Consider the following 25,015-nt stretch of genomic DNA (forward strand, 5'->3'; position numbering starts at 1 on the left):
AAAAATCTGTCAGGCATTCCTATTGTTTGCAATTCCATAAACTCGAGGTAATGAACATGTTTATATTTCTGTATCATTTATCTACACACTTCACTGAGCACATTTAGTGTTATCATTCCTCGTTTGTGGAGAAAACCATGTTTAATAAAGTTAAACCACTTTCCATAGGCTTTCCATCTGTTGAAAACAATAGCAGTCATGATTTTGCTTTTTCTCACCATCTTTGTAGCTGCTGATATTTTGACTTGAAAACAAAAGTATTGGTACTTAGTTTCTGCACATGTTTTATGGTTAATGGATCACTTGTATTATTTTGTATATGATTCCAACTATTTGGTCCAAGACTAGAGAACATGTTTAACAAACCCACATTGATAATGTACTGTAAATGGAAACAGGTTAACCCATTCCAGCCGGAAGCATTTGGCCTGCTGCAGAAAGCACATTGGATGAGAACCACACTCCAAATTTGAGTTAAAAGACAATTTTAATAATCTGAATTACCTGCGGCTGGTACATTCAGAAGATCAATGGGGGAACATGGCTCCTTCAGTATTCTTATGAATACAAGAGCAAATGGAGAAGATTGCAGTTTCTAAGTTTCATGGATCTTATCATTGCAGGAACCTCGCTGCCTATATTAATTCTGGTAGTATCCAGGAAACCGAATCCTTGAGGTAGCTTTCTTACTGGTTAATTCAGTGATGTGTGCAGAATGTCACAATGACTAAAAATTGTTTTTACAAAATATTGTGCACATATATGTGTGCGTGTTTGTGCAGGACTACATGTGCGTAAGTATCGTCACTTATTGAGATTATTAAAAATATAATTTAAACAATGTATCGTTAACATTATAACGTTGGGCCAGATTTTTCAGGGAGTGACAAATTGCCACTCTGGACTTTTGATTTTTATGAAAGAAAGGAACTCTGCATTTTTGACAGGAGATCCTGCTAAGGGCTCCCTTTAAATGCAGAGTCATAATTCCATTCAGTCTTTTTTTTTGTAGCATAAAACTGTCAGAAAAGGGTTGTGTTGGGTTGAGAGGAGAGATGATGGGTCAGGTCCAGTAGCAGCGGTGGGGTATGTTGAGGGCATGGATCAAGTCAGACAGTGGTGAAGGGATTAGTGGGGAGAGGGAATGAAAGAAATCCGGTGGCCAGGTGTTTTAGTCAGGTCCAGTGGCAGTTTTTGGGGTGCTTGTCAGGGGTTGGGTTCAGTCATCACAGTGAGTGTATGTTCCATTGGGCAAAAGTCTGGAAAAGGTATAGTTGGGATCTGTGAGTTACGTATGGGGTTTGTTTCATAATAAGTCAAGAGTTGCACAATGTATTTAATAATCTAACTTGCCTTGAGTAGCTATTTTACTTAATTTCATTAGAGCCATCTGAAATCTGAATTTTATGGGGATGTGTGATGGGTTCCAGGCATAGAGGAATTGCTCCATAGAAACTTTGATTTCCTAAGAAATTCCTCTGGGATCTGCTATGATGGGGATTCCACATGAATGCTGCACGCAACTATGATCCACATTGGAAAAGTGACTATCTGGCTGGCTGAAAATCTGCCTTATTAACTCTAGATCTCTAGATTGTAGAGTTCAAACCATACACTTGCTATATTGTCACCATGCATTTGACCATGCATGTTTCTTTTGCTTAGCTGGTAATGTCTGCTTCTTCAGAATATTAAAATCTCTTAAGTAATGAAACACGATGACTTTGTATTCCACATGCTATGGAAACAATACCCTCCTGAAAGGCATTTGCACACTTTGGCTTTAAGTCAAATCTGATATTGTTCCTGAGGTGCACCTGATACTGCAACAGTGGTGGTAAGGCTCTATTCTTATCCAATTACTTAAGCCGCAAGTCAGTTTGTACTGCAGAGTTTCTGTTCCATGTTGGAGTGTAGGAAAATAGTTAATAGCCTACATTTCAAGACTAAAATATAAGTTGGTGTAAGTAACTACTGCATTATTTACACTGTTGCATACACAATCCTTTTTATGATCTGGAGAAAAAACATTCACATAGTGGGTGCCTTCAGCTCAAATTAACTAATAGGACAACAGAGCAGAGCTAGACTATTGAAGTGATCCATTTAGTATCATGGAGAAGATATCTTATTCAGCTGGTCACTTGTTTGATACGGTTCCTGGTTTATATTTCTACGCACAAGTTTTCCCAACATTATTTAATGAATTAGACAGATTTCTATTTACAATTTTCTTGTCTGGTTGATGTGCTTGGAATATAAGGAAAGCAGGAGAATAAATTACACCTTCTCTCCAAAAACTTCATCTACTTGCCAACCCTTGAAAACTTTACCTTTAGCTGGCAAAACCAGAATTTATTGTCTGTATCTGTACAACCAAGTGACATGCTTGGACATTTCAGAAGGAAGTTAAAAGTCAACCAAATTGCAGTAGCTCAGTGTCATTTACTGCGTAAGGTGAGATTTCCTTTTGGTTCAGTAACATCCTTCAGTGATGAGTTTTTCTAACAATCCAAGAGTTTCATAATCGCCATTATAGATAACTTTATTTCAGATTTATTTAGTTAACGGAATTTAAACTCTCAGACAGTGGCATTTGAATTCATGCCTCCAGGTCTAAGCTAGGCCTTTAAATTACTGGCCCATTGACTTTAGCCATTCTGCTGTCATAACACCTCCACCATCTTTCTCAATATTTACCCTGACTCTCTATTATTAGTCTGAAAAAGCACAACTTTTTCTAACTGTTGGCTTTCATTCCTGCCACAAACTTTGTACTTATTCTCCCTACCACCGGGGTTATGAATTTAGAGCGAACTAAACTGTTCACACTGAAGGCTTCTTATGTGATTTTAGGCTAAGCTTCCAGGCCCACAATGTTGTTCATTCCATTTTAGATTCTGCCTAATTAATGCCGAAACCTTTAGCCTTTGTCCTCTCCAATCTTGAATGTTCAAGTGCTCTCCTCGACAGTCTCCCTTATCTCCCATTCCATATCCCATACCAACCATTGTTTACCTATCCATTACCCCTTACTGACCTACCTTAGCTTCCAATTCTTACCCTTGCATTTTAAATGACTCAAATCGTGCTCCTCCTTATCTCTGTAACTATCTCTATCTTTGTCCCCTCACACTCTGTTCCTCTAAATTTGACATCTCATATATTCCACTTGACTTTGTTTAACCATGTGTCAATATTTTCACTCCTTGGATCCTATATTCTAAAATTTCAACTGAAAATCAGTGTCTCTGTCATTACCCTTTCAAATACACATTTAAAGATTTTTAAACCTACCCTTTTAAACCTAATTTTGAGCAAACCTTTTGGAAACCTGCTAAGCAGCTTTATTTTGATTATATGTCTGCGAAATACCTTTAGACATTTTGTCCATTAAATGTATGAATATAAGCAACTGTTGTTTAAGACCATAAATATAATAACAGAAGTTTTCCATTCAGCCCATTTGAGCCTTAGGTCATTAAGCCAAGAATTATTGGAAGACAATTGGTTTTAAAAAAAAAATCAAGACTGTAGTCAATAAGTAAACTGTTGTCTATCCTACTAACATCAAGTAGGTTATTTCTCCAGGATATGTTATTTTTCCAAACAATGTATCTTGGGCAGGCAACTCTGGAAAATATTTAGTGACAGCAACAGGACCTTCTGGATGTGGTGATGGGCTGTTTATACTTGCTTCGGTGTTGTGAAGCTTTGTATCGATTAAGGCAAAAAGGCCCACCATCACTGATCTCTCTCTCTTTCCCTGCCTCATCTTGCCACCTCTCTAACCCCTATTACTCTCATGCGATCCATGCCAAGGTATTCCCCCAAGCAAACTGCATCCAAAACCATGCCACTTTCATGCCCATTGTAGAGAAGTTAGGAACCCTATCATGACCGTTGGATGTGATTTTTTTTTCAAAAGAAAAGCTTTAAGCAGTCATTCATCAATATCTTTCCATAATGACTTTTTAAAATAAAACTCCTCTTACTGCATGGCAATAAGACTGTTGATCATCCTCTAAAGCTCCAATAGCTAAAATACAAAGTTATTGAGACCTCTTAACCCTCTGTGTAACTAAAGATTGTGACATTGATAGCTGAGATCAGACCACCATAGCTCTCAATCAAGCGGAGGCTTAGGGGTGTCAATGGAATAATGACTGTCTGTCTGGATTCTCGACCAAGAATGCATGGAAAGTTGAAAATAGGGTTCTGGTCACCGATCGGGTGCAGTTTTTTTTTGTTGGCAGTTTTATTCGTTTAATTGCAGAGTGAGGAAATTCAGGGTAAGCACAGATGTTGAGTAATGAGTCAGCCAGTATCTTACTGAGACTCAAGTGGCCTATTCCTGCTCTGAAGTCTTGTGTATAGATGTATGTTTTTTGTTGCCTCTACCAGTGTTGTTAATTAATCTTACAAAATTGCTGGTGTGGGCGCATGATTTGTTTTCCTTATCTCTGTGTGCAGTTTTGTTGTGTATTCAGCAGTCTTCAAAACGATAAATGCCCAACGTTTTTGGATAATCTGTATTGGATAACTTGCACTTCTGATATCTCCAAATCATAGCTCTTCCTCTTAAAAATGTTCATTCCAGTGACTGTCTTTACACCTCTAAATCTTGACTTCAACGTTTTGACCCACCTGCAGAAATGCACAGTATCTGGAGCTTGATACTCTTGTCTCTCCCCAGATTTTAACACGCAAGGGTAACTAATTTAGACCTAAAGATCTCTAATGTACCTTTTGGCCCCTGTTGCATTTGTGCCTAAGATGTTTGAAGGCACGATACCATGGTCTGTTGTATTGGCCAGACCCAATATTTTACAAGGGATTAATAGTTTTGTCACGTTTCCTGATCATTAATTGCAAGGAGCATACAAAAAAAATCTGACTGAACCATCTGTCAATTGTCAGAAGATTAGACCGAAGATAAATCAATCTAAATTAGAATACATTAGAGAGTAAGAGTATGAGGAATTGACAATTAATTAAGAGTATCATGCTATCAAAACATCTGTCAAAAACATTTTGTTGTTAATTAAATTTAAAGAATAAAGTCTGTGAAATTCTGCACAGCAGCCATTCACCCCGTTATCATGGGAAAGCTGACCAGAAGAATGATCAGTTGGATAATGACAAAACTCAAAGTAGGAGCAATGTAGACCATTCAGCTCTTTAAGCATATTCTGTCATTGAATAATTAACTGGTGATCAGTTTGAGTTTCAAATTCTACATTGCCATCTATCCCATCTATTCCCATATAATAGCCATATTATAACCTTCAATTCCGAGCCTAATGAAAATCGATCCATCCCTATCTTAAATATTCAATGATCCTGCTTTCACCACTACCTAAGGCAGAAAGTTTCAATGTTTGTCAAACCTCTGGGAGAAACAAAAATCTCCCAGCCCGTCCAACCTATCCTCAAGACAGTTCATACATTCTAGGTATCAATCAAGCAAACCTCCTTTGAACCACTTCAAACATATTTATATCCTTCCTTAACTAAGACAAAAACTGCACATAATAATCAAGAGTCTCGCTGAAGCATAGCTCTTCCTTTTATTTCAATCCCTCCCTTATTAGCCATAGCATTCCTTTAGTCTTCTTGATTGCATGCTGAACCTGCATACTAACATCTTGTGATCATGCCCTAGAACATCAACATCCCTCTGCAGCTTCAATTTCTGCAGTCATTCTTATTCAAAGTAATGCCCACAAGTGGTATGGTAATTGAAATTTTAAGAGAAAGATAACATTTCTGACATCCAAGTTAATTAGGAAGGCATCAAAATGTTAGTTGCCAAAGTCCAAATATCTGCTCATGCAAAACTACTACAAATGTTTTCCTTGGGGTTACAAGTTGTGTACAGAAAACATACTTCACTGTTGAAAGTCACAACTGATCCTTCTCCACCCTCTAATGCTGTTTTCCCTTTTTAAAAAAACTCTATTCAAGAAAGTGCAAATTATTTGACTGTAGATATGATGTATGGGAAAGAGCAAGGCAGGATTAGTGCAGACTCCTCTCGTTTAAAATCTAACATTGTTAATGGATTAAATTACTACATCATCTTGTTATTTCTAAAATTCTTTCAAGGAAAGGTTAGAAATAATTTGAATTGACTTTACCCTCACATCTATGTTATAATTTATAGAGTCATAGAGATGTACAACATGAAAAGCAGACCCTTCGGTCCTACTCGTCCATACCGACCAGAAATCCGAACCTTATCTAGTCCTATTTGCCAGCACTTGGCTCATATCCCTTTAAACCCTTCCTATTCATATACCCATCCAAATACCTTTTAAATGCTGTAATTGTACCAGCCTCCATCACTTCCTCTGGCAGCTCATTCCATACATGCATCCCCCTCTGCGCGCGCACGTGTATGTGTGTGTGTGTATACTCCTTTTAATTGTCATTCTTACCAGATACAACTGATACAGTAATGACGAGACAGTGTTCCTCCAGGACTGAGTGTGCTACATGGACAGCACAAATGTACATGGCATAAAGTGCATAAGAAGTGCAAAACACCAAGTTACAATGTAATAGAAGAATGATTAAATAATAGACATTTTTTTGAGCAGCAATTCAAAGTCTTGCAAAGAATTTCAGATGGGAAAGAGTCCGATCATACTGCGTTAAGGAGCTTGATGGGTTGGGGGAAGAAACTGTTGCACAGTCTCAGTGAGAGACCAAATGCTCCAGTATCTTCTGCCAGATAACAGGAGGGAGGAGAGTTTGAGTGACTGATGTGTGGGGTCTTCCACAGTGCTCCTAGCCTTTTGGATGCAGTGTGTGATGTAAATGTCTATAATGGAGGGAAGGGAAACCCTGATTATCTTCTCAGCTGTCCTCACTATCCGTTGTAGGGTCTTATGATCAGAGACGGTGAAATTCCTGAACAAGGTCCCCATGCTCATTGTAATGGTGTTGGAGATGTTGTTCCCAATCCAGACTGACTAATGTTGCCCAGTCAGGAAGTCCAGCATCCAGTTAATAAGGAAGGTACTTAGGCCCAGCAGACTCAGCTTTCCAATCAGGTGCTGAGGAATGATGGTGTTAAATGTAGAACTGAAGTGTCTATGGACAGCAGTCTGACGTAGGTGTCCTTCTTCTCCAGGTGGGTGAGGGCCAGATGGACGGTGGTGGAAATGACATGGAGGGTGGTGAAAAAGTTGCCCCTTAGGTCCCTTTTATATCTTTCCCCTCTTAGCCTAAACCTATGCCCTCTCATTCTGGAGTCCCCACCCAGGAAAAATAGCTTGTCTATTTATCCTATCCATGCCCCCATGATTTTATAAACCTCTATAAAGTCACCTCTCAGCCTCCGATGGTCCAGGAAAAACAACCCTAGTCTATTCAACCTCTCCCTATAGCTCAAATCCTCCAACTCTGACAACATCCTTGTCAACCTTTTCGAGTTTCACAGCATCCTTCCGATAGGAAGGAGACAAGAATTGCACGCAATATTCCAAAAATGGCCTAACCAATGTCCTGGACAGTCCCAACATGACCTCCCAACTCTGATACTCTGACCAATAAAGGAAAGCATATCAAAAGCCGCCTTCACTATCCCTATCTACCTGCAACTCCACTTTCAAGAAACGATGAACCTGCACTCCAAGGTCTCTTTGTTCAGCAACACTCTGGCTTTTGCCCAAAACGCGATTTGTTTTTTTTCTCTTTTTTTTCCTTTTCCTGATCCGAGGATGCTGTCTGACCTGCTGTGCTTTTCCAGTGCCACCTCTAATCAACACTCACTAGGACCTTACTATTAAGTGTATACGTCCTGCTCTAGTTTGCTTTTCCAAAGTGCAGCAAATATAAAAAAGCAGAATAATCAAATATTGGCAACTTCTAGCAATAAAACTTGGCAGCTGCATCGATGTACACTAATTCTAATGTATTTGCATTTTTCAAATGATGTCTACGGTTTTAAACATGAATATTCTTTCAGATATTGCAGTAAAATCTTACATTCTATTCAGTGGTTCGAGATGGCATTAGAGCATGGCAACACTTTGCAATTTGCACATGAAGAAACACTTTCCACTGTATTGTTATCTACATGTGACAATAAATCTAACGTATTCACTGTTTCCAGCAATGATACACTAATTAAAATGTTACTTTATAGAGACTGATGGGTTTCTTCTTGTGCTTCTTTCAAAAACTTTCTTTGTAAACTTAATGTTCAATGTATTATTCTTCTGTTTTGATAGGATTACCTGACAGACTTGATGACAAATGACAGCATCAACTATTTTAAATTATCCAAGAAGATTTATCCACATAGACCAGTTATGCTGTTGATAAGTCATGCTGCACCCCATGGTCCTGAGGACTCAGCTCCACAGTTTTCCAACCTCTTCCCCAATGCTTCCCAGCACATGTGAGTGTTAAGATTATTATAATTCAGTTTTGTAATCCTGCACAAGGTGCAGTAAACATTACAGTTCCTATTTGGCTGCTTAAGCAACTTGCAAATACTCTACTGTAGGTTTACATTGAGACATGTTCTCTCATGTATTTCCTTGAGGTAGAGTTTATATAATGTGTTGGTGTTGAGTTACATAGGACAATAGGCTTCAATCTCATCAAGAAAATTGCTGAGTTGTGCCAATTTCTCATACAGTGACGCAATGAGGAATTTTGCAAATCACCGTATCCTCCTTGATGTGGGATCCTTTTTAAATAGTAATTTCTTCTAGAAACAAACCTGCACGGAAAGAATATTGGCATGGGTAATAAATTGGGATAGATTCCAACCCATTCCTAGTAGTATAATTGCCAACAGAACCTTGTTTTGCTTTAGCAAGAAGCATTTAATTTGGCTCAGATATTGAAGCGACCACTTGCTTGTAACAGAAATGGAGTATAATGTGAGAAAGTATGAGGTTGTCCACTTTGACAGGAAGAATTAAAAAGTGTTGCTATCTAAATGTTGGTAATTCACTGAGACGCAGTGTGATGTAAGTGTTTAGATTAGATTACTTACAGTGTGGAAACAGGCCCTTCGGCCCAACAAGTCCACACCGACCCGCCGAAGCGCAACCCACCCATACCCCTACATTTACCCCTTACCTAACACTACGGGCAATTTAGCATGGCCAATTCACCTGACCTGCACATCTTTGGATTGTGGGAGGAAACCGGAGCACCCGGAGGAAACCCACGCAGACACGGGGAGAACGTGCAAACTCCACACAGTCAGTCGCCGGAGGCGGGAATTGAACCCGGATCTCTGGCGCTGTGAGGCAGCAGTGCTAACCACTGTGCCACCGTGCCGCCCACTACTGCATGAATCACTGATTCGTATGCTGTCCAGAAACAGTGATATTGAATACAAAGGTATGGAAGTTCTGCTTCAATTACAAACTGCATTGGTGAGATCACATCTAGAGTACTGTCCTCCTTTGTTTAAGGGAGGTTGTAAGTGAATTGGAACAGTTCAGAAATAATTTATTTGACCAATGCCAGGAGTAAGAAGGGAATTCAAACCTTGAAAAGATTGAAAAATATGAGACCCTTAGGGACCTTGACAGGGTGGTCATGGAAAGGATGTTTCCTTTTGTGGAATAATCCAGAAACAGGGATCACTTTTTAAAAATAAGCTATCACCCATTTAAGATCATATCAAAGAGAAATGTTATGAATCTATTGGAACCCTCTTCCTCAAAAGGCAGCAGAATCTTTGAATGTTTTAAGATAGATTGCTGATCAGCAAGGGGGTGAAGGGTTATCAAATGTAGATAGGAATGCATAGTAATAAATCATCCATAATCTTACACACTCATGTAGCAGGCTTGAGGGACTGAGTGACCTACTCCTTGTAATTCAGATGTTACTATGAACCCTGTTTATGATGATTACAGGAAAGGTGGAACAACATGGGAAAAGCTGAAAACAGCTGAACAATCTAACAAGGTATTGTTGACAATTGTGGAGCAAGAGAGTTTGGCCATTAGGGCTGCAGAGGGGGAAGGTATTGACAATAATGATAGGGAGGAGACTGACCGACTGCCAACAGCAGAGTGGTGCCTGAATGTTTTGTTAAGAGTCTTCTTGAAAGTATTCTTGTTTCCTCTGGCTCGTAAAATTTCTGGCAAAGGGACTTTGAGTGACCTGGCAATATATCTGTTTCCATTTAACTACCAGTTTTCCTGACCCCAGGGAAATCCATGCTGTGACAGTGAATTTTAAATCTGCCTCCAATTATCACAATGAGTCCAGTTTAAATATTATAAGCAAATTACCTGTCACTTCATGGTGGAATTGTTGAAAACCATGATGTCTGTTTTAAAAATATGTTTTGGTTGCACGTATGGCATACTGGAGGCATGTTCCCCATATTCAGTTTGTTAGACTACCTCTACTGTCTGTCATAAAATGAGTCAATGATTATGGTAAGCACTACACCCAAGGATATGGCAAGCAAGTCATTTACTGAATAAACAAAGTTTATTTATCTTTCAGCAATTTGCTTCTCGTTCTGAACACTGCATCTACCAATATCGTGCCAGATCTGTCAGTTAACATAATCCTTTGCCTCCTGGAAGCAGCTTAAGTCGTTTATATAATGCAGCCTGAATTGAGCCACATTGTGTTTTCAGTATTGTCGGATAGACGTCGAACTATCAGCACAAATAGATGTTTATGTTAAATCTGCATCCACGCATCTGCACCTTCAAGGCAAAGAGTAAATTGTCATCTTCATGCCTTAAAAGCACTAGTGAGTTAACAAAGTACTCCAAATGCATAGGTTGCAAGCCAACACAGAAACTGGCATTATAATGCCGCAAAAAAAATTCTGCGCTGAGCATTTAATTACCAGTAAGAAATTGGTATCTGAGTGAGGGCATAGCTGTGTTACTGCCAATTTGCAGTGTGTGCATGGACACATTTTGATTTAGTGGGACTGTTCCGCTTTTAATGCTGATATGTTTTAATACTCATGTTTGAGCTGAGCCAGAAGTGCCTTTGCTTTATCTGTGAGTGCAGTAGATGTTGCACATGCAGGCACACAGATTTGTTGAACATACTACCTGCTGAGGAGATGAGGAAAGTGGCAGGTGGTAGGAAGAAGCAGTTTATACTGGCAAGCATCCACTTGTTTCAATCTGCACCAGTGTTAGGTTCACCATTTAGGTGGGCTGTGTTTGTGTTGGTGCCAAGTTGGAATTAATTCTGATCACTTTTACTTTCACTTTGTTCTTTGTTGAATTCTTCATAAGTAATTCAGTTGAAGTGCAGTGTGTGAGCACCTAATAACCATTGTATAGGGTTGTTATCTGGGGGCTTTCCTTCTGTTTTTCAAATAGTCTGCCTAACCTGTTGACACTACTGTCTCTCCAGGAAAGTGCCCATTATTCTTAAGCCGAGACAGTGTGTTAAGCAAGTTATCGAACAATAGATTAGGAACATGGGAAACTTGTGTCAAAACATACATATTTTAACAAGGGGTTGATAGATTTCTAAGAAAGTTTTTTTAAAAAACTGTTCATGTGCTCCCTTCCCTAGCTTAGGTGGTGATTTTAGCATCTTGGAACACTGCCCAATTAAGAACAACTAACTAAACACAAACCAAGAAGAAATCAAATTTTGATCTTCCCAATGTTTATGGTTTGGCTATTCAAAATATTTGCTGAGCCATTAGGGAAATCCAGCTTTTAGTTTATACTGTTATCAGTCCTTATAAGGACTGATAATACTTCTGTGAGAAAAAGATTGGCAAGATTGTAGTCAAAATATTGAATAAAGGAGGTCAGCCTGGCTTAAATTCTATTATTACCTTTCATATTGAGTCAAAATTAACGCTAATACTTTGCTGCTATTCCCTGAAAAGCATAGTTTGAATCTGAGAATAAATGCAATTCTGAGCAGCCCTGCACAATATTATTAGTCAAGCCATTCTTAAAATTAAAACAGAAGACAAATGGAATTGGATGAGGTTGGTTATGAATGATGGATGATATCATTACATATTTTAAACAAAGAAACAAATTTGGGGTCCAATGGGATAAAATGAGGGACTAGAAAGAATCTAAAAATGAGCAACCTTTAACCTTTTCTGTACAGGTAGCAAGTACCTAATAACCATTGTATAGGGTTGTTATCTGGGGGCTTTCCTTCTGTTTTTCAAATAGTCTACCTAACCTGTTGACACTCACCCCAATTCATGTACATTGCACATCAGATTAATTTGATCTCTGCTCTGAGACTCTGAATTGGAGAGACTCGACAGACATTTCCTACAGCTGTGAAGTTCCAACATTACTTTTGCCCACCACTTCACGTCACTGCAGTCTTAACATTGTGCCTCTACTGCCAATTTTTCTCATCATCTAGCTCTCAAATGATAATGTAAGTTGAAAATAAGTTACTGATAACTAATAAATACGAATTGGTAAAGTGATTTGTCTTGATTCTGCACTTAATAGCTATTTGCTGTCTTTATTATAAGAATTGATGGATTAGTTTAGTTATAATTTGAGAGAGGGTAATTAATGCTTAGCTCCATTTTTTAAATCTCCATTGTTCCTCTTACTCCGTTTCCGTCTCTCTCTCCGTCTCTCTCTCCGTCTCCCTCTCCGTCTCCGTCTCGCTCCGTCTCTTTTTTTTCTTCCCTCCAGGACCTGATGGGATCTACCTTAAATTGCTATCTTTGTATCCTCTTTAGTCACAGGAGAGGTCCCAGAGGCCTGGAGAATTATTGGAGAAGATTCTCAGGGATGTACTCACATTTGCAAAATATTGACTTATTAACAATGGGCACTATGCCTTTGTGCAAGGAAGTTTGTGTCACACAAATGTGATTGAGTTTATTGAGAAAGTGACAAAGGTGATTGAGGGCACGGTAGTAGATGTTATCTGTATAGACTTTAGCAAGGACTTTGACAAAATCCCTTGTTGCAGGCTGATACAAAAGGTGCAGTCATGTGGGATTTGTGGTGAGCAGATAAGCTAGATACAGAACTGGCTTAGTCATTGGAGGCAGAGTGTAGTGGTGGAAGGGCATTTTTCTGACTGGAGATCGGTGACCATGTTTGGGACCCTTGCTCATAATATCTATAAATGATTTGGAAAAGAATATAAATGGTCTGATTAATAAGTTTGTGGTCAATGCAGCAGGATATGGATAGGCTGGAGACTTGAATGGAGAAATGCTAGATTGGTTTAATTCACACAAATGCAAGGTGATGGATTTTGGAAGATCGAATGGCAAACCCTTAGTAGCATCAACATAGAGGGATCTAGGCCTACAGGTCCAACTGGATAAGGTGATCAAGAAGGCATATGGTTGGCATACTTTCATTGGTTGGGACATGGATAAAAATTGGCAAGCCATGTTGCAGCTGCATAGAACTTTAGTTAGGCCACATTTGGATTATTGCGTACAGTTCTGTTTGCCACACAACTAGAACAATGTGAAGGCTTTAGAGATGGTACAGAAACAGGTTATCAGGATGTTGCTTAGTTTGGAGGATATTAGATATGAGGAGCAATTGAATAAACTTGGTTTGTTTTCACTTGAACATCAAAAAATGATAAAAGTTTACAAAATTGAGAGGCATGGATAGTCGAAGTCTTTTTCCCAGGGTAGAAATGTCAATTACAGTACAACCTCGATTATCTGAACATCAATTAACAGAATTTTGGATTATCCAAACAAGATCTCAAGGTCCTGTAAAAACAATGTAAGGCAACTCAGCATTCAGTTATCAGTTAAACGCCATTATGGTGTGCATTGCCGGATAACTGAGAAACATTTGGATAACCGGCACTCCTAAATTACCACTTGTTTATGATCAGATTGATTATCCGAAGAATCAGTTATCTGAATAAAATACTCCGCGCCCATCTCATTCAGATAATTAAGGTTCTACTGTACTAGGGGGCATAGATTTAAAGTAATAGAAGGTATGTTTAAAGGAGATGTGAGAGGAATTTTCTTTTTTCTCCACACAAGGTGGTGAGTGCCTGGAATGAGCTGCCAGGGCAAGTAATGGAGTCAGAGCCAATAGCCATGTTCAAGAGGCATCTTGCCAAACACCTGAATAGACTGAGAATAAAGGAATACGTAATGCATAGAGACAAAAGGCTTTTAATTTAGAAAGGCATCATGTGTTGGTGCAGTTTTGGTAGGCCTAAGGAACTGTTCTTGTGCTGTACTGTTGTTCTTCTTTGTTCTGTCTTTCATTTGATTTTATAGTACTCTGTTGTATCCCAGTGTTTTTTCCCCTCAGCTTTACGTACAGTCTTTATATATATTTGAGGACCGAAAGTTGGCCATAGTAGCAAAAGAATAAAGAAGGAATCAGATTACTTAAAAATCTACTGGAATGTTGTGAAGCAGTTACTAACATGGTCAAGAATGATAATCCAGGAGAAACGTTAACTTGAATTTTCAAAAACCATGTTAGAACCGTGTAATACTTTTGAGAGGTTTTGGGTTCAGGACATAGTTGACTCTCTATCCAGCTGGATCAAGCACCAGTTTACCTACAGACAGTAGATTTGTTTTAAAAAATCACTCCTGGTGGTGTGGGCATTGCTGGCCATCATTTATTGCCTATCCTGAAAGTGGCAAGCAGCCTTCTTGATTGCTGCAGTCCATGTATTGTAGGTAGACAGTTATGGTGTTCCCTTCCCAGCCCTGGCCTCCAAAAGCCATTAGAGAGTGAATTCCAGTATTCTGATCCAGTGACCTTGAAGGTAAAATTCCAAGTCAGAATGATGAGTGCCTTGAAGGGGAACTTGCAGGTGGTTGTGTTCCCAAATATCTGCTTCCTTTGTCCATTCTAGATGGAAAATGCTTGTCATAATCTTTAAGGAATTTCTCTTGTGCATCTTGTAGACAGTACATTCTACTGTTACTGGGTGTCAGTGGCAGAGGGAGTGGATGCTTGTGGATGTGATGCCAGTCAAAATGGCTACTTTGTCCTGGATGGTGCCAAGCTGCATGAGCATTGTTGGAGCTGCATCCCTCCAGGCAAGTGGGGAGTATTCCATTGCACTCCTTACTTATCTCTTGAGGATGATGATCAGGCTTTAGTCAGTCGGGAGGTGAGTTGTGCGCTGCAGCATTCATAGCCTCTGACCTTCTCTTGTAACCAATATAATTATATGGTGAGTCCAGTGAATAAAAGGAAAACAACCTGAAAATATGAAAGTAATTGTGATACTCAACAAGTCCTCTTCTGAATCTTTGCTGTTTCCAATACTTGCAAGTGATGATGAACAATGTTTCTGTAATATCAATATTTTTTGAAATTCTTTGTTTTGGTTAAACAGCTTTTTGTCCAGATATGTTGAAGACCATCTTAGATGTGTAGGTGGTTTGTTTACGGAAGGTAAGCATTAGCAAAGACATGTTTGTGATGCACATAACTGTTTGGAAGAGTAAGTACATGTTCCAGATTTTGAGTCAGCAATTATAGAACGTCTGTGGGTGGACTTTGCAGTCTGTATGAAGAGCTGAACACTTCTGTGGTCCAATATTGAGCTAATGACAGCATGACTTGAGGATCAGAAACATTCAATCCTTGTAAATATGACCACATGTTCCAGTTATCAAAACCCAGCTGAAAAACACTTGTGACATGAAACCAATTATAATCCAACTGGTTTATTTTACTTGGAAACCAATTGAAGATCAGAAAAAAACTTTTTAGTGGAAGATCTGTTTTTCTACAATATTCAGCATCAAAAGAAATTTAAATGGCTTTAAATGTCAAATGCTAAACACATTGCATTAACTGTCCCTGTTTCATGGACCTTAGAAAGTAAGAGCTCTCCATCTTGCTCTAATTATTCCATATTTTCAACAGACAGCCTTCTTAAAGGAGTGAGATGAGAGACCTCTTACCTTTGAGCTCTTTTGATGCACGGATTAGCTGACCAAGTTGTCAATCAAAGCTGTCACTTCAAATGGGAAATAGGGATGATTCATTCTGTAGAGTTTATGGCAACTAAATTTTAGGTTTAAGTAAGTCCCTGCGCCCTTAAATAAAAACAAAACCTCTCGTGGCATCACCCAGTAATGTAAAATATATATGTTTGGTATAAATTTGTTTTTCTGGTGGCTTACTGACCTGTTCTTTCAACTTATTGCCCTAAGCGTTCAAAGTGCAATCAGTAAGGTACTGTCCATAAGCCTACTTGATAAGACAAGAACCCATGGTGCTGGGATAATATAGTAACATACATAACTGATAGAAGATAGACTTAAGATAAAAGGGGTATGATCGGAACAGCAATCTTTGAGATAGCCACAGGGTAAATACCGAAGACATAATTTATTTACAATATATAATGATGGCTTTGCACATGAATGTATTGGAAAGTTTACAGATCATACAAAAAATAGATGGAAAGGCAAGAAGTGAGGATGACACAATGAATCTATAAGATAGGAGAAGTGAGTGGGCAACAACTTGGCAGATGGAACATGTGTGATAATGCATTTAGAATAAACAAGCTGAATATGATTATAATGCGGAAAGACTGTAAAAAGCCACAGCATGGAAGGATTTGGAGGTCATTGTGCATGGATCACAAAATGGCAGCATCTACATTCAGGAAATATACAAGGCAAGCAGACTGTTAGCCTTTATTTCAAAGTAAATAAAGAATCAAAATAGGGAGGCCTTACTAAAATTATGCAAGACACTAGTCAGACCATGACTAATAATATGTGACTAGTTTTGAGGCCCCTTATCTCAGGAAAAATGTACTGGCATTGGAAGCAGTTCAGAGAAGGTTCAATAATTGCGGATATGCAGGGATTGTACAATGATGAAAGATTGAGTAAGTCAGGCTTGTACTCATTAGACTTTAAAGGAATAAGTGGAGACCTTATTGAAATACACAAGCATACCAGGGAAATTGACAGGGTAGGTGCAGGGAGGTCATTTTTCCTTGTTGGGGAATGTAGGGCCAGAGGATAGTCTGAATAGAAGATTGTCCATTTAAGACAGATGTGGATATTTTTCTCAGTAGTGAATTGATGGAAAGCTTTACTGTGGAGCGCTATTAAGTATATTCAAGGCCGATATAGAAAATTTTAAATCAGTCAGGGAATCAAGGGTTATGGGAATAAGACAGGAAAGTGGAGTTGAGGATTATCTGATCAGCCGTGAACTCATTGAGTCTGTTTCTTCATTCAATGGGCTGAATCAACTACTGCTCTTGCATCCTATAACCTGGTGTCATGTGATTTTTGATTCGCATCCTGTGGCCTTATGGGCTTAATTAACATTACTGGAATTAATTGTTTCTTACTGGGAGATGACACTTTGTAAACTATTTATTTACTTTATGTGAGTAACAAATCGGTCAGAATTTAGCCTAACTGCTAGAAATACCACCCTCGCCTGTTGGAATTCCATGAACTTCTGTACAGCAAGCTACTGCAAAAGTAGCACTGAGAAAACACAACACCCTCTACAGGGCACGCAGGACCTTTCCTTAGAGGGCAACAGCTTCATTTTTCCTAATTAATCAGATTGAAGAGTTTTTAATGAGCAGCCAGAGGTCTGAACCAGGAATATAAATTAGAATTTTGAATTGAATGTCAAAAACAAGACAGAAGGCAAGATTGGATTGAAAAGCATTTTTAAAAAGAGTATTTCATTTTCTTCTTTTTAAATTTGTAGCACTTAAAAATAGTTACAGAAAAAGTGGCACTTAAAACTAATAAAATTTAATTTTCAATGCCAAAGTAGTGGGTTTGACAACAATTAAGACTTGCAACCATTAAAAAGCGTACTTGTCTGAAATGGATCAGCCTTTATATTTTGTAGTGAATTCAGTCCATCTCTGCTTGTTCAATACAGTTGAATGGGGAGTCAGTCAGTGAGGGTGTCATTTTCAATCAACTTCCAGCAGTCAGTAGCTTCTGGATTTTGCAATTAAATGCATATCTGAACTTAAAGTTGCTGTTTGATTTGCACAGAAATAATAGTGTCATTAGCATTGATACTACTTTTACTGTTAGTTCTGTGCTGGGATCCCAGCTGTTTACAATATACATTAACAAGTTGGATCGAGGACTTGAATGCAGCATCTCCAAATTTGCAGGTGACACTAAGCTGAGTGGTAGTGTCTACAGTGAGGAGGATGCTAAGAGGCTGCAGGGTGACTAGGACAGACTAGCTGAGCAGGCACAACTTGGCAAATACAATATAATGTGGATAAATGGGAGGTTATCCACTTTGTTCACAAGAACAAGAAAGCTGATTATTATCTGAATGGTGACAGTTTAGGAAAAGGTGAGATGCAACGAGACCTGGGTATCATAGTGGAACAATCACTAAAGGTTGCCATGCAGGTGCAGCAGGTGGTGAGGAAAGCTAATGGCATGTTGGCCTTCATAGTGAGAGGATTTGAGTATAGGAGTAGGGATGTCTGCTACAGTTAAACAGGGCTTTAGTGAGGCCACACCTCGAGTATGTGTACAGTTTTAGCCTCCTAGTCTGATACAGAGCATTCTTGCTATTGAGGGAGTTTAACCAGACTGACTCCCAGGATGGCAGGACACTCATGAGGAAAGACTGGATCGACTGGGCTTTTACTCAGTGGAATTTAGAAGAATGAGGAGGAATCTCATAGAATCATGTAAAATTCTGATGAGATTGGACAGGCCTGATGTGGAAAGAATGCTCCCGATGTTGGAAAAGTCCAGAACCAGAGGTCACAGTCTGACAATAAGGGGTAAAGCCATTCAGGACTGAGATGAGGAAGAATTTCTTCACTGAGTTGTGAACCTGTGGAATTCTCTCCCACAGTGCGCTGCTGGGGCCAGTTTGTTAAATGTATTCAAGAGGGAGCTGGACGTGAACCTAAAATCTGTACACACCACAAACACTGTTCTACCTTCATTAATGTGTTTAGATATTAGATATTTAGAAATTACATATTTAGATATACACTGTGTAGAAATCTTCATCAGTAAAAACATCTTATGAATTTGTTTTGCAATTCACTATTGGAGCTTGGAGTTGTAGAAAATACTAAACACCTGCAGAATCAAACAGCAACCAGAAGAAATCATCCAGCCACTAATGTGATCCCGAATAGGAACTGGTGGGCGTTGCTTCCTGTTGCTGAATGTGTAGTCAGCCGAGCAAGGGAGAGAGAGGATTTTAACTGGAAAATGCGAGTTGGTGTCAGGTCAATATCACACACAAGCTATCTTCTCATTGTACTTCTGAAACTGTTCGCTGCACTCTGCCAATGCCAATGTATCTCAAAGATACATGGAGCTGGCTGAAACAATGTGCATTAAAAATAGGAACAAATAAATTTAATTTTTCACCTCTTAACTACAGTTAGGGGTCACCCTTTTTAGGTTAGAGATAATAAGAAATGTTTCTGCTTTGGTGTATGTGACTGGAATTCTCTGCATCAAAAGATGGCAGAAGCAGGTTCACTGGATGTTCTTTAAGAAAGGGAAAGTTGGTATTTTGTTAGCTACGGGACTCCAAGTTTTCTGGGAGTAGATGGAAATGTGGAATTCGAAACGCCAGCAGATCAGCCGTTGTCTTATTGAATGCAAAGCAGGCTCGTATGACGGAATGACTTATGGGCTTTTATCTCATGTTGATAGTACAAAAAGGATTTCTATTAATAATGGTTGAAAAGCAAAATGCTTTGTGTGTAATTATTGATCTTATTTCAAAACTGTTCTATATTTGTGATAACAAAAAAATGCATCTTTAAGACATTGGATTACAAGTTATCAAAACCGATCAATGGTGAGGCCAAATGAACAAATTTAATAGAGAGAAACTGACCGCACATATGCTTGATCCAGATCTTAATAATGAAACCTACAGATAAGAGTAAATTCAACAAACTATTTAATTTTAACCATGAGTTCAAAAAGAAAAAGAAAATTCACAATATCTTAACGAGTTATTCAGAAATGATTGTTTCCTTCTGCCTCCACAGGACAGTTGTTTAAGAGCAGTCCCTGGAGGTAGATGATAATTTGGTATAAATGGATACCATTATAAGAAACTGGATCAATATCATTTCAGTGAAAATTGAGTGCCAGATAGTGATTTTCTTCCAGCAAAGTGGAAGAGAAATATTGCTTCAGCAAAGCAGCATTTAAACAAGGAGTGTGGAAGAGATTCTATCCTGAAATAATTAGATATTGATTTTGGATGGAGAAGAAATGATAGACAAGAATATTTTCTCACCCTAGATTTTCTTATGTTCTTTATTTCATCATTTAGTGTTACAATAATCATAATATGGTTTCATTTGTTTAGAATGCTGTTAATATACTTTGATGTAATAATGACATGTATTGATCTTGTCATCCTGTGTGTCAGAAACCGGAGTTAATTTTCAATAAGCTGTCAAATAGATGTTTTTTGTACTCCTGTTATATTCTATCACTAGAATTGGTTATTTCTTTACACGTCTTTGAATGTTTCACAAATATGTATGTTCACAGATAGCAGTCATCAGAATGGAGAATATTGGATCTTGATACAATTACAGCTGTCTCTCTCTGTATCTGTTGTATCTCAGTATATCTCTAAGTGGCTTTGATTATCTAATTCTCTCTCCTTATCTGACTAGCTATTTCACTGTCTATTTCATTTATGCAATTCACTATATCTAACTTCATTGTTCAACTATCGTTCACTATCCATCTATCTATATGTAAGTATTTCTCTATTGAATTCAACAGTAACTGTTTATGTAGCTAAGTACCTCTCAATTTCTGTCTGTGTACGTATTAAGTCTACATGGAAGTGCTGGAAGAACTAATTGATCTAAAGAAATCAAAAATTATACTTAAATTTGCCTGTAATTTTCTGGCTTCAGGCCTGATTTTTAACCCTGTCTTCAAAAGCAAAAGTGGACTGGAAAGGTGTCCAACATGACAGCAAGGCAAGTCAACTTATTTCCTGAAACCAAAATCTCCTCCAGTACCATATTAACTTGCCTGAATTTAAATAGAGGAAGATTGGTTGTCCCAGAGGCACTGCATATAATTTAAGTGAGTATTACACCTCCAGCCTATCAACTACGTCCTAGCTGAGGACATCAACCTTGTTAGCTTAAGGTTGCAGTCAGATAAGGTCGTCTTACAGCATCTGTACCACCAGTTTTCTCTCCTGTTTTCAAATTGAGACTGGTCTTAAGCTGGATTGGTGGGTGAACAGTTACAAATGCATGGGCTAACTGTGACAACATTGGACGCGACAGCATTGTGAAAGGGAAGTCATGGTAGATTGGTGACTTTTTTTTTGCAGCATGTTCCATACGAAGTACATGAAGGTAATTCAGTTGATGTGAGAAATATGCATTTTCAGAAGGCACAAAAAATGTTGAAAATTTGAAACATATGGTGTGAAAGAAATTGTAACTAAATAAAGGGAATGAATGCTAGAGCACAGATATCACAGTAGGAGTAAATGAATGTATTTGAATTGGCAGGATGTAAATAGTGGTACCCCATTGAGATCTATGCTAAAATCTCTGTTCTCTCTATTTATATAAATAATTTAGGCAAAGGCACAAGTTTTATGATGATAGTAAATTAGTCATCATGGCACACTGAAGAAATAATGCCAGCAAATGCAGAATAGCGTCGGCAGAATGGGCAGTGCACACAATTTAATGAAATGCAATGAAAATGTAGCATTAAATTTTGATAAAAGAGCAATGAGATGGGGAAAATTATAAATGTTAAGTGTGAAAGAGAGCAGAAGCTCAAAACTCTAGGGTCACAAGTACAGTGATATCAAAACTTAGTGTCATAATTGTGTTCAAAAACACAAGGAATCTAATATCGCTCTAATACCAATTTATAGAAATCTTTAAGATTAATTATGTTTTTTTTTTAATTACATCTGCAGCACCCCCAGCTATAATTATGCACCCAATCCAGACAAGCATTGGATCATGAGATATACTGGCCCAATGAAACCCATCCATATGGAATTCACTAACATGCTACAGAGGAAGCGCCTGCAGACTTTAATGTCTGTGGATGAATCAATGGAAAAGGTATGTTGTCAGTGAAAATTATAAATGCATTAATATTGAAACATTTGATTTTTTTTTTTGACCATACGGGTATCCTGAAAATTCCTAAGTCAAACTGTATTGGATATTTAAGTGCCCTCAAACAAGCACGCCTTTGTTATGACACAGGCAAATCGCTCACATGTGCAAGAGAGCATTCCGATAAATATTTTGCAAAATTGGATCAAGTGACCCATCATGTAACCTTTCTTGCTTACCCCTCACACCCCCCACCCCAAATTTTGAGATTATGTACTTGCCACCCAGCACTTCATCCCATGACTGAATCACTCCACAGATGAAAAAGAGAATCTACAAATTAAAAAGTATTATTTGTTTAGTATCATTTTACATCAATAGCTATGTTAGGAACAGCGTTCTCTTTTCACTTTAGTAATTAACCACTGCAAGTTTTTTTTAAAATCTGTACTCCCATTAGATGCTTTACATGAACATTCTTTACAAATGATTGCTACATTGCAAAATAAGAGTCCAACATAGAATAGTACGGCTTAGAAAAATCATTCTGGAAAGAGACTTTGTCTATAAATTGCATAAATTCATAGCATACTGCACTGTTGTTACCACTTTAACATATATCACCATTGGATAAACACTTTATTGAAAAAAAGTGATCACAAGTCTGATTCCCATTTGCGTGAGGTAGAACAGGACTGATACAATAATGCCAACAGCAATATTTTATGCGAGAAGAAGAATGAACTGATCTATTTGATGTGTGTAAGAGCAGATCAGGTAACTGCCAATATGACATCAGCCACAATCTCACTTCTATTTTATGAAGCATTGATCTTCCAAGCTAAGGGAAAACAGCCACAGTATAGTTGCCAGTGCAATTGACAGCAAACAAATGTATAGAAATCCCTGTCCAGTGGATTTGGCAATGTCAAGACCAGCTTAGTTTAACTATCTGAGGCAAACCCCACAATATTGTAGGTCCTCACTGAGGAAATGTGAGAAATGGCTACTGTTGCAAGATTCCCATTCCTGTCTCAGTCTAAACGGTCAGACAGAAGCTCTAGCTGACATCATATGGCTGTCTCACACAGATCTGACAAATGCTTTGCACCTAAAACATAGACTCTTTGTTCCTTGTAGCTGATTGACCTACTGCATGCATTCAGCTTTTCTGTATTTGTTTTACTACTTAATTGGTTGGCCACTGTATTTGGAAACCTAATGTAATAGTCAGAATATTTTATATACTCTGCTTGCTGAGCTTGCCCAGCTGTGCTGCCAGTATGATTTGTTTTAACAAGTGCATTGTTCCATTAGTAATAACCTCAATTAAAAATAAAAATTGTTAGAGGTTCTTGTGGTGCAGTGATAGTGTCCCTACATCTGAGCCAGGCGAACTAGATTCAAGGCCCATTTGCTTCAGAGGTATGTAATAACATCTCTGGACAGGTTGACTAGAATTTTGTTTTAAACTGTGAAATAGTACTTTTGTAATTATTTGCATCAAGAAAATATTTTTGCCTAAAGATGGAACATAACCCCCTTGGAACCAGATTGTACTGGGATTAGGTAAGACTTCTGACTAAGAGAAAGGGTGGGGGGATTAGATTCTCTTAAAACAGTTCTGGAGAGGATGGGGGACAGTAATTGCATAGATCACAAACCTATTGTCCTCATTAAGAAATAAGAATGTATCCTCCATGCATGCTATTTTGCCAGTGCCTCTGCTGCTTCCTGTCAGTCAGTGAGCCTGAACTGTTAATGATCATGTTGATATAGTGCAGTGTGCAGCCAGATCTTCTGAAGCTATGATCTCTCATCATTAATCACAAAGGGCACTATATAGGGATAATAGGAGCAGCAAAGATGCGCAGAAGACAAGCTGTAATAAAATACTCAGTGAATAATTGGCTTTTGCCTGCGTTATGACTTTTTTCAAAACTTTAAAATGTTTATATTTTTAATTTTTATTTTACATAATGCTCACATTGAGCAGTAATGATCACTTACAGATGGAAGGGAAAATATGTGCATGCTCTGTTGTTGAACAGGGATTGTGGTTTCTGGTATCACATGGGGTAAATTCATTACCAAAAACCTAATGAAAGGAAGGTTCTCTCTGGGTTGCTTTCTCTTGTCCTATTTCTCCTCCACCTCCCATTTCTCCCTCACATCCACGTTTATATGTTGTGTGAAATCATAGACATTTACAGCACAAAGGAGTCATAGAATCATAGAGATGCATAGCGTGGAAACAGACCCTTCGGTCCAACCTGTCCATGCCGACCAGATATCCCAATCCATTCTAGTCCCACCTGCCAGCGTCCGGCCCATATCCCTCCAAACCCTTCCTATTCATATACCCATCCAAATGCCTCTTAAATGTTGCAATTGTACCAGTCTCCACCACTTCCTCTGGCAGCTCATTCCATACATGTACCACCCTCTGTGTGAAAATGTTGCCTCTTAGGTCTCTTTTATATCTTTCCCCTCTCACCCTAAACCTATGCCCTCTAGTTTTGGACCCCTGACCCCAGGAAAAAGACTTTGCCTACTTATCCTATCCATGCCCCTCATAATTTTGTAACCCTCTATAAGGTCACCACTCAGCCTCTGACGATCCAGGGAAAACAGCCCCCGCCAGTTTAGCCTCTCCCTATAGCTCAAATCCTTCAACCCTGGCAACATCCTTGTAAATCTTTTCTGAACCCATTCAAGTTTCACAACATCTTCCTGATAGGAAGGAGACCAGAATTGCACGCAGTATTCCAACAGTGGCCTAACCAATGTCCTGTACAGCCACAACATGACCTCCCAACTCCTGTACTCAATACTCTGACCAATAAAAGAAAGCATACCAAACGCCACCTTCACTATCCTATCTACTTGCGACTCCATTTTCAAGGAGCTATGAACCTGCACTCCAAGGTCTCTTTGTTCAGCAACACTCCCTCAAACCTTACCATTA

The 25,015-nt window shown here is 38.6% G+C and overlaps 1 protein-coding gene across 11 annotated transcripts in view; it reads left to right on the forward strand.

The window, feature by feature from the left end:
• LOC122560108 (extracellular sulfatase Sulf-2-like) overlaps positions 1-25,015 on the forward strand; it is a 305,717-nt gene that overhangs the window by 209,410 nt on the left and 71,292 nt on the right. For all 11 annotated transcript variants that reach the window (XM_043710352.2, XM_043710348.2, XM_087994899.1 and 8 more), the window contains 2 exons: positions 8,241-8,410; positions 21,900-22,050. In XM_043710352.2, the coding sequence (XP_043566287.1) occupies positions 8,241-8,410; positions 21,900-22,050 (321 nt within the window). The remainder of the gene's footprint in view (positions 1-8,240; positions 8,411-21,899; positions 22,051-25,015) is intronic.

This window comes from Chiloscyllium plagiosum, unplaced genomic scaffold (assembly GCF_037043375.1).
Source record: "Chiloscyllium plagiosum isolate Xiang-an unplaced genomic scaffold, Cpla_swu_hap1 HiC_scaffold_15, whole genome shotgun sequence".
Taxonomy (NCBI): domain Eukaryota; kingdom Metazoa; phylum Chordata; class Chondrichthyes; order Orectolobiformes; family Hemiscylliidae; genus Chiloscyllium; species Chiloscyllium plagiosum.